The sequence below is a fragment of the Vombatus ursinus genome, unplaced genomic scaffold (assembly GCF_900497805.2).
Source record: "Vombatus ursinus unplaced genomic scaffold, bare-nosed wombat genome assembly UNPS02014817.1, whole genome shotgun sequence".
NCBI classification, from domain to species: Eukaryota; Metazoa; Chordata; class Mammalia; order Diprotodontia; family Vombatidae; genus Vombatus; species Vombatus ursinus.
In genome coordinates, this window is record NW_020954595.1 from 15,131,220 (window position 1) to 15,150,358 (window position 19,139).

A 19,139-nucleotide genomic window follows, 5' to 3' on the forward strand; every position below is an offset into this window, starting at 1 on the left:
CAGGGCCACTTATTCACGAGAATAGCTAACATTTACATAAGGGGCAGCTAAATGGTTCAGTGGATAGAGCATCGGGCCTGAAGTCAGGAAGACTTGAGTTCAAATCCAATTTATTAGCTGTGTGACCCTGGACAAGCCACCTAACGCTCTTTGCCTTACTGCAACGGAGAGGGAAATGGCAAACCGCCCCAGTACCTTTGCCAAGAAAACCCCACGGACACGGGGCCATGAAGGGTCGGACATGCCTAAACAAAACCAACCGTTATATAGCTTTCCCTACGTGCCAAGTACTGTGCTAAGCACTTCACTGTTAACATCTCATTTGATCCTCATGCTAGCCCCGGGAGGTAGGTGCTGTTGAGATCCACATTTTACAGATGAAGGAACTGAGGTAAACACGAGTTAACCAACTTGTCCAGGGTCTGAAGCTGGATTTGAACTCAGATCTTCCTGACTCCCTGCATTGTGCATTGTGGTGTCCCCTGGCTGCCCCATTGTTCCCTGAGGCAGGAAATAACGCTGAGCCTTGCTTCCTTCCTCTCTCTTTAAAGTGAGTGGTTGGACATTATGACTTCCTCCAGCTTTTACTCGGTGGTCCAGGTACCTTGGGCAGATGTGCACAGTGTGTAAGATTTCAGCGCCGCCACGAGTCCTTAGAGGCTGGTCACCTAACAGAAGGAAAGGGGCGCTCTTCTGTTTGCGCCTGTCCAACCCTTCCCTTGTTCTCTGACAAAACCGATGCCTCTGTCTTCTGAAAGCCCTGTGTGCTGTCAGCAGCGCTGAGGAACCCCCCACCCCCAGCCCCCAGTGGGCTTCTTGGCGACTCCTGCATAGGTCCCTTCCTCATCTCTGAGGTCGGTCGGATCACTAGTTGTGATGGTTGTGAGGAAGGTCCCTTGGTAATAACCACTTTTGCTACTCAGTCTGCTGTCGCATGTCATTTCTGACCCAACTTAATGTCATTAATGAGTACAATTTTTTGTTTTCAGTGATGTGTTGGCCCTACCCATTTTCAAGGAGGAAGACGCTATCCTTCCATTGGACGGTGACCCCAAACAGCCGCCCTTTCAGTATATCCTGTGTGCTGCAACGTCCCCTGCGGTCAAGCTGCACGATGAAAGCCTCACTTACCTGAACCAAGGTGAGGGGTGGGGCGGCAAGGCCTGTGGGGAGGAGGTGGCGTGGGGCAGCAGGGCCTGTGGGGCCAAGTGTGCCTTGGGGAGGAGGAAGTTCGTGCGCTCAGCTAGCATCTCAGTGAGGCGAAGAGTACCTTTTTTCTCTCACAGGATTGTTTGCTTGGTTCTGTTGGTACCAATGCTGGTTCTTCAGAAATTAACCTAAGCGGGCCTTGAGAAAAGCTTCTCTTCCTTTTTAAAAAAGTTTTTGTCGATGTTTTGTTCTGTTTTGTTTTGTTTTGTTTTACATCGCCATGATTTCCCCGTTGACTGATGAGTCCATCCTAGCAGACTGAGGACACGTGCGGTGTGCAGCCCTTGTGGACCCTCTCCCCTTATCACGTCGTCTTTGGAGCCAGGCTTGTTCTTTATCGTTTTGTGCGTTCTTTTCTCGGTGTCGTTCTCGTTGACTGGTGTGGTTCCTGTGTCTGTTGTTTTCTTCCCTCTGCATCAGTTCAGGGGGCTCCTCCAAGCTTCTCTGTCTCCGTCATAGTGATTGTTTATTAAAGCCCATTTGTGCACCGCGGTTTGTTGAGTCACACCCTGATCAGTGGGCTTCTCTGTTGCTTCCAGTACTTTGAAGACTTTCATCTTCTCAGTGGCCTCCTTGGGGTTTGTGTGAGACGGTAGACTCTCTGGGTCTGAAGGTATGGAGGTGTTAGTTTATTTGCATAATTGCAAACTGCTTTCCACAGTGGTCATACTGATCTGCCACTCCGCCAACAATGCACAAGCGTGCCTGTCTCCTCATCGCCCTCCACCATTGACTTGTCCCAACTTTTTGTCACCTGGGCTGGTTTGTGGGGCATGAGGTGAAGCGTTTCTCTGGCGTGGTGCAGGATCATTAGTAGTTTGCATTTGCATTCTCGTTTTCCTGTCCTTTGGTGCCTTCTGTCTTGGGGAGAGCTCGCAGACAAAGCATCAGTGCGCTTGGCCTTGTTTGGCCTGGTGAGTGGTCACGCTCTAGGCCTAGGTGTGCGCTCCTGGGAATTGGGCGGGATTGGAAGCTCTTCATTCGCTGAGAAGCCACAGGAAAACCACAGAGAGGTTGACAGTAGCGGAAGTCGTGAGGAGAAGGGAACTGTCGTGGGCGGCGAGCTGCCCGGTGCGGGAAGAACCTGCTCCGAAGGCCTCAAGGGGAGGGGCCTGATCCAGCTGACCGTGTAGAATTTGGGTTTCTTCTTAAGACTCCTACTTTTGCCTCTGCCTTGCCCACGTCAGAGGACTTCCCGCAGGGTTTGCTCTGAGTCAGAAGCGTCCCGGACTGACCAGAAGCTTCTGTTGGAGATTTGTACCAGAGCCATAGGACGTCTCTGGGTCAACCTGATCCTTAATTGAACTTTGGAAACCTGCATTAGGTACCCCCTGGGCACTGTCCAGTCATTGGCTAGCCATGCCGAGAGATGAAGTGACGTGTAAAGCAGTCCGTTCTCACAGATCTTCCTTTGGCCTGGAACGTGAGCCAGTGTCATCAGAGAAGGGAAGGGGAGGGCCTTTCAGGGAAAGAGGGGAGCTCAGAGGGGTTGCAGACAGGAGGTAGAGGGTGTGGTGGAGAGGAATGGGTCTGAAGATGAGACGTGCAGGGCATTTCCTCCTTGCAGGTTGAGGTGCAGCCCTATTGTGATGGGTGGGTGTGGGGGCACTCTTAGGAGGTTATTCCAGGTGTCCACATGAGAGATCATATGGGCGGAAGGAAGAGCAGGGCAGCAGGGAGTGAGAACGAAGACCGGAGCTTGTATTTTAGCCTTTTTTAAAATTTATTTTGAATTATCAACAATCACTTCCATAAGCTTTTGAGTTTTAAATTTTTCTCCCCTTCTCTCCCCAAGACAGTGTGCAATCTGATATATAGCTTGTCTTTTAACATGTAGGAATTACCTTTTGGCCTCTAACTTTGGGGCCATGTTGGAAAAAAACTTGGATTTGAGAGTGGAAAAGGCTGTAGATCCTTACTTGGTTGGGTCCACTAATGGCGAAATGCAGGGGTGGTTTGTGCGCCATGAAAATGGTTGCCTCACTTCTGGTGTCTGTCCTCTCAATTCTTTTCTTGTATCATCCACATAGAGGACGTGTTCCCTCTGCTTGGACCATCCCCGGTGGACACGTGATGCGGAGGGTGCACCAGGCTCTTGCTCTAGGCTGCAAAGTAGTGCTGGTCCTTGGAGGTCGCTCTGGGCCAGGGCGGGCAGTGAGGGAGAGGTGAAGACTGAGGCATTCAGCCTTTCCGTGAACTTCACATAGACTCAGGATGCAGCCGACTCCCCCTCAGTTTCTAGGGCAGGGAGCTGAGCTTTGCCCAGTGGGGCCTTTACAGGAAGCCAGGGCTCCTGGCGCGTGGATTTTCATGCCCTGGTTTCCAAGTTTGCTGGTCCATCAAATCACATTTTTATGGATTATTTTCTTGAATATTACTCAATCTCCCCCCCCCCCCAAAAAAAGAGAAAAGTTGCTGCGTGTCTGGGAGGCAGGGGGAACCCCCAGGTGTCTGTAGGTCCAAGTTTCCATTCTGCTTGTGGCCTTCTCCAGGACCCTGCCCTCCTTCCATGCCTGGTGGCCTCATGCCCTTGTTTCACTCCATCCTGAACCTGAAACGTCCAGAGATGATGACGATGACTCGTTTGTCAGTGATTGAACAGACTCCCACCCTGCCAGTCATTGTCCAAACCCTGCTTTCCAGCATCCCCCCAGACCTTCCCAGCCCTCCCATGGGGCTCCTAGGTAACATATTGGCAGCAAACAAACCTCACCGCTTTCCTGTGTTCCTCCCATCTCCATGCACTTTGGCTGATAACCCTGGCCCCTCTTGGTGCCCAGGTCATCTCTGCACCACCCTTGCCCTCAGTCCTTTGCGCTGCCTTCTGTGACTGAACCTCTCCCTTGGAGGATTCTCACCACCCGCTGGCTGCCTTGGCTTCTGAAGCACATCCCAAGACTATTTCTAGTGCTTACCACAGGGCCTGGCACTTGGGTGCTTTGTCAAAGCTTGTGGACTTGTTCTAGGCCCCTTGGAGGTTAAATTTTGCATTTTTCAATAGCCTATGGTTTAAATGAAGTTGTCATGGTCAAGATAAGTGCTTTCCCTTGGCATATTAGGAAAGAGAGACTCTGTGTCTACTGCCCCCTAATGCAGGTGGTCTTTGTGAGGTGCTGGTCAGCTCCATGGGACTTAGTTTAGTAGTAGAGTCGGGCAGAGGCCCGCTCTCCAGCCCTTTGCCACTTGGTAGGAACAGCTTGATCCCGTGGGATACTTGCCCTGGGCAAGGGCTGCCATCTGAGTCCAGATCTGGGGTTACTTCATAAGCATTCACTTCTGGTGGAGGCCATAGCCAGGAAACAAAGGACTGGGCTATTTTGTTCTGGGGGACCGGTCTTATTTGGAGAGGGACGATGTGATGCCGTGGTAGAGCGCTGATGTGCTTTCAGGCAGCTGAGAACAAGGATTGGGTGTGACAGTTGGGCGGCTCACACGTGGCGGGAGGTTGGTGTTGGAAGGATCGTGATCTGCTGACGAGTGTCCTGAAGAGGGCAGCCAGGGTGGAGATGAGGCGCTGCTAGGCTTGTCCCACTCGGTCCCAAGAGCAGCAGGGAGAAGCTATTTGTATAGAGCCCATGACAAGGAAAAACATTCTGACCAGAACTGTCCCAGAAGGGGATGACTGGTGGATCTCGTTGGCTCTCACTTGTGGAAGAGGAATACGGTGGCCTTTGAAGTCCTGTCCAGCACTGAGATTCAGAAGGCTCAGTCTGGTCCACGAGAAACACATTTGGGAGGGCAGCAGGATCCTACTAAGACAGAGGGCCCAAGAAGCCTGTGGGGTAGGGGGTAGCTCTGGGGAAATGTTAGTTGGAAGTTGTGGGGGCTTTTCAGTCTGAGCATAGTTGTTGGGGCAGGCCCAGCCCGGCCCAGCCTGCCTTTAATTTCTAGAAAATGCAAAAAAAAACTTTTACTCAGAATTTTAAAAAGCAGGAGAAAGACACGAATTAATATATGGCTTTTGGAAAAAATTAAGAAGAGATTTTTCAAGCTCATTGTGCAGCAGGTTGAGGCCGATCGTCGTGGGCGTCATCGGGCAGCAAAGGCAATAAAGTTGGTCGTTGACTGTGCCGGACTCCTTGGACTTTCCTATTCCTGGGGGTGGAGGGCACTCAGCACGAGGGACTCGGCCGTCTTGGCCAGTTTTTGTCTGAGAAAGTGCTTAGTGATCTGACCGACGGTTTTCTTACATGTGACCATACTTTGCTGAACTCAGGCTTACTCCTTTTTGTGGGTAGAGCTGTCCAGGCCTCTCTGACGTGACAGTGCTTCCAAAGGCAGCAAGAAATGGGGCCCTGGGCTCGGCCCCTTGGGGTGGGATGGATGCTGTGGTGATAGGGAGGGGCCGCTGCTGCAGGGCATGGGCAGGAGGGCTACAGCAGCAGCTTTCTGAAGGCAGGGACAGCCCGGTGGGCTTCAGAACCATCACTGGTTTCTGGGGACACTTTGTCTTTGGCCTTTTCTTTTCCCTAGGCTTTAGGACCAATTTTCCTTCCTTAATTGAGCGGCTGGTGCATTCTAAAAACAAACTTGCATTGGCTAATGTGCAGAACGGCCATGTGGGAAGAGGTGGCCCCTTTATGAAGACCGAGGGCTGTGAGAAGCCGTTGTTCAGGAAATGTTTGCTTTTCCATGTGGAGTTTGTAACACCGCCAAACTCTGACATCTCTTTGAAACAGGTCAGTCCTATGAAATCCGGATGCTGGACAACCGGAAATTGGGAGATGTGCCTGAGATCAGTGGAAAGTTGGTGAAGGTGAGGGACGTCCTTGGGCTTCCTAACTGTCTGTTAACAACCCCTCGGTAGAAGCTTGGTTCTGAGGTTTTCAGGAAAAGCCTCAAACCTTTGCATATCGGTACTTCATGGCTGTGGTCAGCACCTGCCCTCCACACATGTCTGGGCTGCTCGCCTGACCACCTGCATGCCCTCGGCCGGGACACACCATTCATCCGTTGGGTCATTCACTCGTTTGTTTGTTCATTCACTCATTCATTCATTCTCTAGTTGGCTGGCTTAACCATACTTTGCCTGTGTTAGTCCTCTTCAGAGCCAAACTGGTTGCATTTTCCCCATGATTTAATCTAGTCTTGAGTCAGCGGGTCTTACCCCCCATTTTAACAGTCTCAGGGAGTGGTCCCTGCCATTTTTTCTGAGAGATCTAGTACAGGGCATTTGTGGAGCCTTCTCCCTCAAGTGAGTAGGGTGGAGAGCCAAGAGTGACTCCAAGCTGTAGCAGGAGACACCTGCCATCTAGGGCCAGGGCCCAGGGGCCCTGTTGTGGCTGGCACTGGATTGGGCCCAGTTGGTTTCCTTCCTTGGGCAGTCGGGGGGTTGGGCCTAGTCTGGTTGGAATCTTGTGCTCTTAGGAGCGCTCTGCTGAGTGCTCAGACACATGTTCAGTGCTCTCTTCTAGGCCCTTGGGTGACTCTTAGGACTGTGTGGTAACAGGGCCTTGTCTTTTGGGGAGCTTAGGGAGATGCATATCACCCTGGGATGGCTTTATCATGCCACAACTTAAGTAAGGGAGAAGGAAGTCCTCTGCATCTGCTTCTGTTCCCAGGGTCACCTCAGGGAAAGTTCTGCCTCTACTCTGGGCCCAAGTTTTCTCATCTGTGAAGTGGGTCATTTGGACTCCATGGCCTCTAAGGGCCTTTTTAGCCTTACTCTGGGATCATAGATTGTGTGATGCAGTCACTTTCTTCTGTGTGGGCCTGAAAAGAGCCCCATTTACTGATGCGGATTTCTGCTAAATCAGGATGTTTAGCTGAATGATGCCTCGGCCCAGGAATAAGGCCTCGTGATCAAAAAAGAGAGGGTCCTGTCTCTTGCCCTTCAGCCACCCCTGGCTACAGTGCGGCCTTGCTGCTGGGGCTGTGCTTGATAGGAAATTATTCTTGTAGATTGATCGTTAAGTACTTTTGGTAGAAATATAAGGGAATGATTTTAAGTACTGGGGTCATCAGTAGTGCTTACGTGCCCATCCTCTTAAGTCAGAGTGGCGGGGGGCAGCTAGGAGGACACTTACTAGCTGTGTGACCCTGGGCAAGTCACTTAACCCCAACTGCCTAAAAAAAGAGTCTAGGAGGGGATTCCTAGACTCTTGGAAATGTCATTGCATACTGCCCTGAGCACGGTGCCTGGTGCATAGCAGGTGTGACTGTTAACCATGATAGCTAACGCAAGGCTCTTGCATTCCCAGAAAGGTTCTATTCCCTTGGGGGAGCCATGTTTCTTGGTTTCTGTTTTTCGATTTTAGGCGTTTGTTAATAGTAAATTAGAAAAAAGTCAGAGTGCTTCTGGGAAGGAGGCTCTCTTAGGCCATTCCTTCCTCCCAGCCTGGCTGTTGAACGGAAGTGTTTCTTGCCTTGTCTCTGTAGAGCATCATCAGAGTTGTGTTCCATGACAGACGCCTCCAGTATACGGAGCACCAGCAGCTGGAAGGCTGGAAGTGGAATCGCCCTGGGGACAGGCTACTTGATCTCGGTGCGTGTGACACCCCCACCCCAGGTCCCACTGATTGGAGAAGCTAGTTCAAAGAAATTCACCCCCTAATAATCTGGTAGGCTTGGCCTCAAGCCTGCCATTGGTTTTGTCCCTGGCAACATCTCCGTGTTGATAAGTAATAACAAAGAAAAAACTCACTCTGATGTTTAGATCTTTGGATGGGACAGAGAAGAGGTTGGCCATGAGGCTCTGGGGTCTAGAGCTTATGAGAAAACAGTACATTTAAATTTAAAAAACCAGAAATATGTCATGTGAGTTCTTGTTTTTAAATTCAAGATAGTAATTTCATGTAAGTTTCTTTCTTAAAAAAATACACAGATATTCCACTGTCTGTTGGAGTCATTGACATAAGGACAAACCCAGGCCAGTTAAATGCAGTTGAGTTTCTTTGGGACCCTGCAAAACGCACATCTGTATTTATTCAGGTTTGGATTTTTGCATATTGATTTAGTCATTTGAAATGTCATGATATGTTTGTGGTATGTAATTGAATTTCCTTAGACTAAGGTTTTTTTTTTCCCCCTCATATACATAAATTTGGTTCAGTTGGCTGGTAACATCATTGACTTCTTTTGTTTTTCCAAGGCTGTTCATTTAAAAATCTTGTTAACTTTTCCTATTAGGTGATACAAATCAAAGTTTCTGGTTAGTTTGAGTTTTTGTTATAGGCTAGGACAAAGGTTGCCATTTCTAGAATTTTCAGTGGTAAGAAAGGCGCCTTCCTGGGTTTATTACCCACCAGTAGAAGAGTACAGGAGGTCAGCTGGAGCCTTAGAAGTCAGTATTGGGGCTCAGTGGAAAGTGTGGTAGATCCCCAAGACCTCGGCATGCTTTGGGTCCTGCTGCCAGAGAACCAGGAGTGTGTGAGGGCAGGCAGAGCCTGGAGGGTGAGTGTAACCCTGGGCCTGATGGAGGAGGGGAGAGCTTGGGAGAGCCCTGGGGGCCGGGAAGTACATCAGCCCCCAAGGGTTGCTAGCAGTTGAAAGCAACTTAGGCAGGAATGAAGCGGGTGATGGGGACAGAGGTCCAGCCAGTGCGGCACGAGCCGGGAGGGTCAGGGAGGATGTTGGACAGGGCAGGGTCTGGATTGTGGATTCACTCACAGGCTAGAGTAGAGTTTGGTTGTGGTCCATTCAGTGGTGGTGGGGCTGGTAGCCTTCCCGGAGGTTGTCAGGAAGGCACCATGTCACACCTAGAGTGATCTGCAAGAGACCTGGAGGGTTGATGGGGAGGGTTATGGGGTTTGGCTGGGTAGAGTGGGCAGAGGGGAGGGAGGCCCAGAGCCACAGAGCGGCTGACTCGGGGGGCTTGCTGTGGTTTACAGGTCCACTGCATCAGCACGGAGTTCACCCCGCGTAAGCACGGTGGCGAGAAGGGGGTTGCTTTCAGAGTCCAAGTTGACACTTTTAAACAGAATGAAAATGGTGACTACACTGATCACCTGCACTCAGCCAGCTGCCAAATCAAAGTTTTTAAGGTAAGACACAGAGACCGGGCTTTGGCGTGAGGCCCTTGTCTTCTCCTGGACTGGCTGTGATTCCCATCGAGCAGGTCCTGTTCTGTGCTGGGAGAGACGCAGTCTCGAGATGAGGCCTGGGGGTGGGGGTGGGCAGGTTGCGCAGGGTGGGCAGGGTGCGCACGCGCGCGCGTGCGCATGCACAGACACACACACACACAAACACACATACACGCACACAAACACCCGCAATCTCAGGAGCGCGCGCGCGTGCACACACGCACACGCACACACACACCCCCCGTGTGCTCGCGCACACACAGCCCGCGCACGCGCACTGGAGCGCACACACACCCCCCCACCCTCGCGCGTGCACTCACACATACACACACACACACCCGCGCACGCGCGTTCGCGCACACACACACACATACGCCCCCGCGCGCGTGCGCGCACAGACACGCACCCCTCACGGGAGCCTGGGAAGGGCATTTGGACCCTGGCATTGACAGAGGCTGCCGTTTTTCGTCTACTGTTGAGTCAATGGTTTTTTTTTCTTTTAGCCTAAAGGAGCAGACAGAAAACAGAAAACGGACCGAGAAAAGATGGAGAAGAGGACTCCCCACGAAAAAGAAAAGTACCAGCCTTCGTATGACACTACCATCCTCAGCGAGGTAATGTGGCGTAGCTCCTTTCAGAGGAAAAGCAGGCTAGCTGTCCAGCACCAGGCGTGCGGGCTAAGCGGCGTGGGAGGGACCTGGGCAGTGCAGGGGGAAGGAGCCAGCCCTGGGGGGGGGGCCCCCTGGACCACCCGCATCAGCCAGGTCCCCTCCCCCCAGACGCATTGAGACCCTCGAGTGCCAGCAAGCGAGTCCTGGAGCCGTGTTTGCCCTGAATAGGCATGCAATAGGGGAGTAGATCTTTCCTCATTGTCTAATGAAAAGCAATTGACCCCCCTCTTTGGTGTTTGTCCAGATGAGGCTTGAGCCTATAATGGAAGCTGCAATTGAACATGAGCAGAAAAGGTCCAGCAAGCGGACTTTGCCCGCAGACTGCGGCGATTCTCTGGCAAAGCGAGGCAGTGTAAGGGATTTCGGCTTACTTCTCCTTGTGCAGGGTGCCCTGGGCAGTGTTAGATCTAGGACTGGCTTCCGTGGCCCAAATTCTAGCGGCCGGCCTTGGCTGAACCGAATCTGCTTCGTGCCTGTGCCTCCGGGGAAAGCTTCCTAAATCTAACACTTGAAGCCTGAGCCAACAGCGTCAGAGTGTGTCCCTAATGGGGGAGTGCGGGAGGGGGAGCCCCAGCCACACCCCACTCACCATCTTCCCCGTTCAGAAACGAGCCCCATGATTCCCCTAATGTCTGTGCTGACCACGGCTTTCCTTTCTGCCTGCCGTTGAAAAAGGTCTGTTGTTCTCCCTGTGTATTTCTGGTAGTGGCTGTATCGCATCCATGTTTAAAGGCGTGCTGGCGGCGAATGTAAAACGCCTCTGTTTTTGCCTTCTCTCCACCTGGGCATGTCGTGTGCCGGGCTCAGTGGAGCCAGAGCCGTGAGCCAGCTCTGCTGCTCTGGGCCCCTCAGAGCTTAGGCTTCCCAGGCTCCTGCAGTGAGCCACGTGTCCTCGATCCGAGCTTCACTCCTGGATTCTAGATGCTTTTCGAGAAGTGCTTCAGACATCCTACCCCATTTTTCTGGAACAAGTAGTTACATGTAACTTGTCAAGCCTTCTATGATTTCTTTGGTGGGGCTGCTCCCTCCACCAGTGCAACACACCACCCTGCTCCAGCTTGGTAAACAGTCTTCATGAGTTATGAGGCCAAAAAACCCAATCACCACCCTTTGGCCAACCTGGCAGTAAACCTCAGAGCTTGGCTGAACTTTGGAAGGTCAGGAGGAAGAGACGCACTAAGAGACAGGCTTTCTCTTGCTTCCCTGTGTGGCATGTGTCCGAAGCAGATTGATCTGACCAATGTAAGGGGTGGGCCTTTGGGCACTGGGTTCATAAGACTCCTCTGACACCCTCTTCTCTTAGCAGGATGGGGGAGGGGGAGAGTAGACTGCAGCAAAGAGCTTGAGAGCTTTGCCGCAGAGAAGCAAAGGAAACCCAGGTCTCTGTCTCTACTCATCAGCACCAGAGACCTTAGTGAAAATTAAAAGGACCTAGAACTTGGTAGGGAGTAGAGTTTTGTTATTGGTTACAGAGCCCATATAAATCTGTTGCATCATGAATGTGCGTGCGTGCATATGTGTGTGTGTGTGTGTGTGTGTGTGAGAGAGAGAGAGAGAGAGAAATGTGTATTTTTCATGTTCTGTAAGGGTTTTTTGGTTCATCTGATCATGGGAAAAAGAGTACTTGATGACATTCAAGAGGCTTCTGGCCCTGGAGATTTCTGGGAATTTATTGGGCTCTAGCCTCCTGGCATAGAGCTGCTTTGTGTGAAAATAAAGCTTGGCCGTTGCCCAAGGCACCTGCCAGCCCTAAAAAGTGTGACATGTCCCTAGGTTAGGAGGGAAGGCTGGTGTCTCCCAGGGGAACAGAATGTCTCCTAGATGTGGAACCTCACCCAGAGGCCCTTATTTTTCCACCTTGCTCCATGGAAAGAGAGCACAGGCCTGGACAGGGGCTTGAGAATGTAATACATACTGGTACCCCGAGGCCATGGCAGGTTTTTCCTTTTCAAAATGAGAGAGTTCTTGCTAGGGATGCAGTCAGGACTTCCAAGAGTGTTCCCTTGCCTGCCATATACACGGCTCTGCAGACCCTAGTCTAGACAGGCAGCACAGCGCCACCAGTGGTGGCTGTTGTTGGCCACTCTCAGCCTCAGAGAGGTTTGGTTATGTGGTCACCAGGCGGGCACCTTGCGCTTGGTTGGTATAACAGACATGTTTTTAATCCCGTGCCTCAATATGTGGCTTTTTTTTTTAAACCAAGAGCTCTGTCCCTCAAAACAACCTCACGTTCACCCAAACTCATTACTCTCTTTATTCCTCCTGGTGTTATTGCCTGGTTTTGCCTTTGACCCCTTTGGTCAGTATATTTGGTGATGCTGGACAGTGCTCTTGTTGCTACCATCTTCTACCAGTTTAGGTATCTCAGGGAACAGATCTTGGTCATTAGAAAGATAAAATAAAGGGTTGTAACCTGAAGACAGCCCTAATCACCTTTGGGATGGTAAAGTTACTCTTCGTGGATTAGAGAGCTGAGCTGCTGCTCCTGGCTATAGAAGATGATGTCGGAGCCTTGTTGGCCATTGTGAACCTTGACACACACGTGCACTCTCTGTTTCTCCATCTGAAAGAAATTTCAAGACCATGGTAGCGTTAATTTTGTCTTTCAGCCTCGGCAAAAGAAGACACTTTATCCCCTGTAATTCCTAATCTAGGAATGATTAGACTAATGAAAAGAAGTTGGGAGTGGGTGATAAAGCCTTGAGAGGTTTTGTGAAGTGGGGGAATGGGCCTGAAATGGGCAGAGCAATATCGTGGAGCCCCAGGAAAGCTCCCAACCATCTCTGGGACCCACACTTCAAGAAGGTGCCCTTGATAACTGCCTGTCTCTGCAGCCCATAGAGCACTTTGGTTCAGGGAAAGGCCTGGCTTCTGATCCCAAATCTCCTCTCCTGCCTCTGTGACTACCTCTCCACCTTTGGCCTCAGTTTTTTTTGCTGGTAAAAAGAGACATTTGGGCTAGAACACCCACTTTAAACTCTTTTTTTTTTTTTTTTTTAAGGCAGTTGGGGTTAAATGACTTGCCCAGGGTCACACAGCTAGTAAGTGTTAAGTGTTTGGTCTGAGGCCAGATTTGGACTCAGGCGGTCCTGACTTTGGGGCTGGTACTCTATCCACTGCGCCATCTAGCTGCCCCACAGAACACCCGCTTTAAAGCTAAGAGCCAGCGTATGAACACTTGTTAGCTTCCTTTCACAGATCCCTCCATTGATTATTCCCTGAGGGATGGAAGTCTAGACTGTGTGTCCTTAAACCCAGTCAGCAAGCCTGAGCAGTCTACGCTGTGTGCTCTTTTAATCTGCCTGCAGTTGTTATAGACCCCCAGCCTGGGATCCTACTGAAGAGAAAACAAAGGGTTGGTCTTATTCGGGAGACCCCAGGCTTTTGAGATGCTCCTGTGGGCAAGTGCTGTGATGTGAAGGCAGACATTGGCCCCTTCTCCCTTTTGCCTGGCCTGATGCCCTGCATAGATTCTGTTGAACTGAATTGTTCCTAGATTGTATTTATCAGCAATGACCTTATGTGAGAGAGAGTTCTTTACATTCGTGTGTGTGTGTGTGTGTGTGTGTGTGTGCGTGTGTGCGTGTGTGTGTGTGTGTGGTATCTAGCATAGTTTTTCCAGGAATATCTTTTAGTTGGCACCTTCTTTTTGGTGGGCCTCTTTGCCTAGTTCCCAAGGCTACTGGGAGCTCTGTTGAAAACCAAACAAGCATCAGTCGTGAATCTGGCCTCCCAAACATTTAAAGATTCGAGTGCTAGTGCCCCAGAATGGAAGTCTTCTTGGAGTCTCTTTTATTTCTCCAGGGGTCACTAATTACCCAGTTGCAGAGTTGAGAGTCTCAATTCTGGGGTAAGTGCTAAGGATAATTCTTGTTAACTCTATGATGGTGTTAATTTTGTTGAAGAGTAACTATTGGTTAGGTTATCACTGTGTCAGACTTGAGCTCCCAATAGGACCCAGACCCACTGCTCATTGCAGTCTCTTACTGACCACCTGCAATTGAGGCTGTGGGCTGGGGTCTTCAAGCCTCTTGGGGATTTATGTTGTCAGCCTGGATCAGAGCCAATTATTCTTTTCCAAAAGAAGGCTTTTGATTTTTTTTCCAGTAGCCAGAGAGAGGCTGTGAAGGGGCACATGCTTAATAATCAGCAAGGATTCTTCTGTACCTAGGGGAGAGCTGACTTGCAAAGGCCCCTCCCTGGCACAGGACAGAGGATTTGGGGTGCTCACGTTTCGACTTCCGTCTCTTTTCTAGTCTCTGTTTCAGTGTCCCGAGTGTGCCTAGGGAATGTTCCCCAGTTTGGGCTGTGGACAGGCATGTAGAAGTCCCTGAGCAGGGTTGTTGAGCCAGATGCCACGGCCTGGGGAGATGCCTGCGTCGAAGGCCTGATCTCCATCCCCTTGCTTTGTGAAGTCCTGCCTGATTCGTGAGACGATTGCACTTCCTGGATTTTCCTGTCCTTATAGAGGAGTGTAGATGGGTCACGACAGTCTGGTGCTTCGTTTCAGTACAAACGGGAGGTGTTTTTTCTATCCCTTGCCTGGGACAGCATGAGGAGCCCACGGAACCCCCTGCTGTTCAGGGGGCCTTCCGTTCTCGGGCTTCCACTTGAGGTCATTTTCTGTGTCTTTGTTCTTTTAAAAGAGTAAGAAGCCTCTCTTTGGTGCACTGATCCCACCTGCTCAGTGGTTGGTCTGGTCTGTGTTGGTTCACTGCTGCGCTCAATGGGCACGCAGCCCACTGACCGTGTCCATGATCTCCTACGCTCCTCTGTTGGAACTTGGCCAGAATCAAGAATTGTCAGATATACTCGAAAATTCTCCCTCCTCTGGCCCATGATGTCAGCCATTGATTCCCTTGGGAGCAGGTGGGGACCCCTCCCTTTTTCCCTTGGGCTCCTTATGCCTGGCTTATGGCATATCATAAAGGAGTATGGGAAATGGGAACCTAGGGTGGACAGAGCAGCCCAGCCCAGCCCTGCCCCACCCCGCCCATGGTGGAGGGGGCTGAATCTCCAGGAATTCAGCCTTACAGCCATTGTCCCAATGCCTTCTGTCCAGGTTTCTTGAGGAAGCGGAGATTGAGACAGAAGTGATGGCTATAGCAGTTAACCTTTTAGACTCTAATGACTTTTCATTGGCGTGGCCATCCTTGCTCCTCCTACCCGAGCTAGGAAAAGAACCTAGGTCAGCTGGGTGACATTCAGAAACCCAGTTTCCCTTGGTTGGATTCCAGTCAAGAATCTATTTGTCAGTGAAGGACCAAAAGCTTCAGCAATGACTTGCTTCTCTTTCACAAGCACCTTAGTGATTGATGTGCATGGCTTTTCTTCCTCCGCAGTGCTCCCCATGGCCGGCCACCACTGCAGCCTACGGCAGTGAGAGCCCTGCGCCCACTCCCACCTTCACCTCTGCTCAGCCGAGCACCTACAGCATCCCTGAGAGGTATGTGCCAGGCCACTGGAGACAGTGCTCTATTGAAAACAGCCTTGGGGGGAAAGGGGGAGATCGCAGTTTGCTTTTCCAAACGTTGACGGAGGAAGACTGTCATCCTTGGGGAATTGCGAACCTCCCCTCAGGAGCTGTTCCCAAGGTCAGAGACAAAGCGACTTCTCATCTGGTCTAGCCAAGGCAGCCATAGTGATGTGCTGTGGGGGTGGGCAAAGGTTGGGTCTCTCTCCCCGTCTGTCTGTCTCTGTGTTTCCCTTCTCTCTCCATCCCACTCTTCCCCTTTCATCCTTTCACCCCCTGTGATTTGGGGTCGACTTTGAGCCAGGTGCACGGCCACCCTCTTAACTCAGAGCTTGGTCAGCACCACGCGAACGAGTGAGGCCTTCTAGAAGACTGGCTCCCGAGGAAGCAAATTCATGTGGCTCAGACCCACAGTTCCTGCTTTGCAGGTTGTTTGTAGATGATGAAAGCTGGAATGAACCAGGCTACCCCCAAGTCCCTGATCCTGACAGAATCGGGCTGGCTCACCAGTAAAAAGCCACTGGACAGCCACTTAGCTTTGGGGTGGATCTAGGCCACAACCTCCTGACACATGGAGAGATGAAAAAATTAGTCTAGCAGTAAGATTTGGATTTCTCTTCGTTTACGACTCCTGGCCAATATGTCCTGCAGGGAACTCTCCTCCTGCTCTCTGTGTGTCCATGTCTTCGTCTAGCTTGCCGGTGAAAACCCAGCATTCAGTGCAGCCTCCTGTGGGAAGCTGGGAAGGGCTGTGCTGTGCCGGTGGGTTTGTGGCCTCTTCTGAGCATGTGGAAATGTTTAGAGGGAAGAGATGCGTGCAGGGCTGGACTCGAATATGTTTTCTGGCAGCTTTGCTGGGCTAGTCCTTCTGTCCCTTTCTGCTGGGTCAGGGTATATCTGTAAGGGGGTGAGTACTTGAAAGCACTTCCCCCCACATTCCTAACACATGGTCATGAAGACCTTTGCTGGAAGACCACCGAAGAGGGGCAATGCTCCACCTCCCAGGGCAGCCCATCCCCTACTTAGCAACTGATATTGAGCCCACTTGGCTCGTTGGGCATTGGCCGACTGGACAGATCTGAGGAGCCCTTGTCATACTTGAAGATGCCTCTTGTATCTCCCAGAGTGTTCTTGTCCAGGTGTAGCATCCCCGATTTGTGAGGCCTGCACTTGCAACCCCTCCCGTAGTGCTCACAAGGGAACACTGACCTCCCGATGATGTGAAGTGGGGGGACTGTCCCCTCCTTAATCCTGGGAGCGAGGTTGACTTGCTGGGCTGGTGTCGCGCCCTGCTGCCGTGGGCGGAGCTTGTAGTTGCTCCGTGTTTGCTGCTCCGGGGACAGTCACTTGCTCACGCACCATAGATAACGGGCTGCAGAACCTTTTTGTCTAGTGCGATGAGTTCCAACTTTTTTAGGGTCAAGATTTTGTTGGTTAGATTTAATGCCCTTTTCCTTTCCCTGAATCTCTGACCTCAATTTCTATAATGGCAACGTGTTTTTTAAAAAAAAAGTAAACTAGTTACCATTTTGTCTCTGTTCTTTGGGCTTCTTTCACAGTGTTTCCTTTGACAGTGGAGCCCTTGGTCTCAGAGGTTCTTCCCAGCGCCACACCTAGGGCCATGTGAGGTAGAGGACTCCGGGTAGAAGCCTCAGACATAAGACAGGGCCTCAGCAGGATTGTCCCATTCATCCCACTCGGTTTATGGGAGTGTTGCATAGTTCATCAGGAGCAGGGCCCTGGCTCAGAGACTGGGCTGCTTTTTTTCATCTTCCCCATGTCCTAGGGTCCCCTCGTGATTTGGTCATCTTGCTTAGCCCCCTTCTCCCTTTCCTTCCTTCTTCCCAGCGATGCGTCCTCTCCAAACCATCAAGGAGAAGGAATTTCCCAAGGCTCTGGTGAAGTGAGTATCTCTCTTTGTCACACGTGTCGGCCGTGCTTTGTTGGGAAGGCAGAGCCAGCCTCTGCCAGCCTTCTGTGGGTGTTAGTGCCCAGCAGGTGGAGGCGGGCTGGGATACAGAGGGCAGGTAACTGTGGGCTCTACATACTGCTCTCCCCCTCCCCTAGCAACTTCACCCGTCAGCCACCATCCAGGAGGCTCAGCAATGGCTGCTCAGACACAGGTTCGCCACCTACGCAAGGCTCTTCGCCAATTTCTCAGGTACGTTCCCCTCTGTCACAGACGAGATCGAAGTTGGGGGTCTCAAGCCAGTCAGCAGGCTCCTGCTTTGGCCAGGCGCTGTGCTTATACCCACAGACACAGGGTCCTGGTGTGGGATGCAGAACTGCGTGAGGCCTCAATAATCTGTGCCTTTCATGAGAGGGTTTGCAGATGGCAGCATGATTAGGGGGGGTTTCTCCTATGCCTTTTACAAACTAAAGTCCCTTTTGCAGTGCTAATTTGAATGCAGGTGATTTGCCTCTGTGTTGTGTCAGAGCCAAAGAAAGCTTGTATATAAGAAAGAACTTGAGAAACTAGGATGTCCATAATCCTCAGTGGGAAGAAGGGCAGCTTTTGAGCCTGTGTGGGTATATTCTTTGCCATTCAACATGGGAGGGTTTCTAGGTGACGTCCATATTTCTGAGATGAGTATGGAGAAGGGGCAGGGGCTTCATTCTGTGAGTTTGTAGCCACACCCACCTGCTGCCAGTGTGGGGTAGTCACACAAAGCGAACCCACCTGACTTTGTCAGCTAGCTGACTTTGGACAGCTGTCCGAAGTCATAGTGGGGCATAGGAGGCCTAGGACCAGAAAGCATTCAGTGGATTTCTGGGCAGGCCTGCGCTTCTGATCAGGGGGCCAACCTTTGGAGATGGAAGGGCAGCTTTCTTCCTCATTTCTCTGATGGAAGATTGACCAAGGGACAGTCTTGCTGGAATCCAAGCTTCAGTGAGCTCCCTGAGTCATTAGTTTGGTAAACTTGGAAATCCCAAAGGAACAGAGGTAGAATTTGTAAGAAAAGGAGCTCAGAGCTGTGAATCATGGTTGTTGAAGAATATGGACAGAGGTCAAAGGAAGCCATCATCTGCCTCTGTTTGTAGCCCTTCTCTGAGTTTCCAGTGTCCTGGGGGACAGGAAAGTGGGGTGGTAGGAAGGGCATTCCCATGGGAGCTCTAGGTGGCACCACCAGCAGTCAGTAAGAATCAGAAAAATGGCCTCCACTGCTTGTAGCTTTCAGGGGCAGTCCTCTCACACTCTCTCTTTCAGGTGCCGATTTATTGAAGTTGACAAGAGAGGACCTCGTACAGATCTGTGGCCCAGCTGACGGCATTCGCCTGTACAATGCACTGAAGTCAAGGTAAAGATGACAGGGTGTTAAAGGCAGCTTGAACGTGCCTTTCTTCCAAGAGAGAATCTCTCCTTTGGGAGTCAGATTGGGGCACACCTGCTGACTTGGGCAGGAGTTGGTGTGCTGGTTGCCCTCTGGGGGGGTGGGCAGTCCTAGTCATTGTGGCTAAGAAACAGAACTTCTCTTCTTGGCTGCTGACACCCTACAATTGGGGGGAAGGGACAGGACTTGGGGTTCCATGATCAGTAGTAGATTAACCTTGGGCCTTCTGGATGCCTGTAGCATCTTCTCAAAATTTGAAGTTTAGAATCCAGATCATCAGATTTAGGGACCTGAGACCATCAGCAAGGAGGCTCTACGGGGGGCCCTAGAGAGAGTGGTGGACTGAATCCAAAAGACCTTAGGTTATAGATTGTCACACTCTACCTGAGACTCATTTTCATCTTTAAATGGGGATAATACTAGAATTTACCTC

At 51.1% G+C, this 19,139-nt stretch overlaps 1 protein-coding gene across 1 annotated transcript in view; it reads left to right on the forward strand.

Moving 5' to 3' along the window:
- The first annotated feature begins 241 nt into the window (after window positions 1–241).
- Window positions 242–19,139, forward strand: part of UBP1 (upstream binding protein 1) — a 28,400-nt gene continuing 9,502 nt past the window's right edge. Inside the window, exons 1-13 of the mRNA XM_027835922.1 lie at window positions 242–287; window positions 759–834; window positions 990–1,141; window positions 5,889–5,965; window positions 7,588–7,693; window positions 8,033–8,139; window positions 9,039–9,191; window positions 9,734–9,844; window positions 10,146–10,253; window positions 15,244–15,347; window positions 17,223–17,277; window positions 17,442–17,535; window positions 18,583–18,673. Of these exons, the coding sequence (XP_027691723.1) occupies window positions 242–287; window positions 759–834; window positions 990–1,141; window positions 5,889–5,965; window positions 7,588–7,693; window positions 8,033–8,139; window positions 9,039–9,191; window positions 9,734–9,844; window positions 10,146–10,253; window positions 15,244–15,347; window positions 17,223–17,277; window positions 17,442–17,535; window positions 18,583–18,673 (1,280 nt within the window). The remainder of the gene's footprint in view (window positions 288–758; window positions 835–989; window positions 1,142–5,888; window positions 5,966–7,587; window positions 7,694–8,032; window positions 8,140–9,038; window positions 9,192–9,733; window positions 9,845–10,145; window positions 10,254–15,243; window positions 15,348–17,222; window positions 17,278–17,441; window positions 17,536–18,582; window positions 18,674–19,139) is intronic.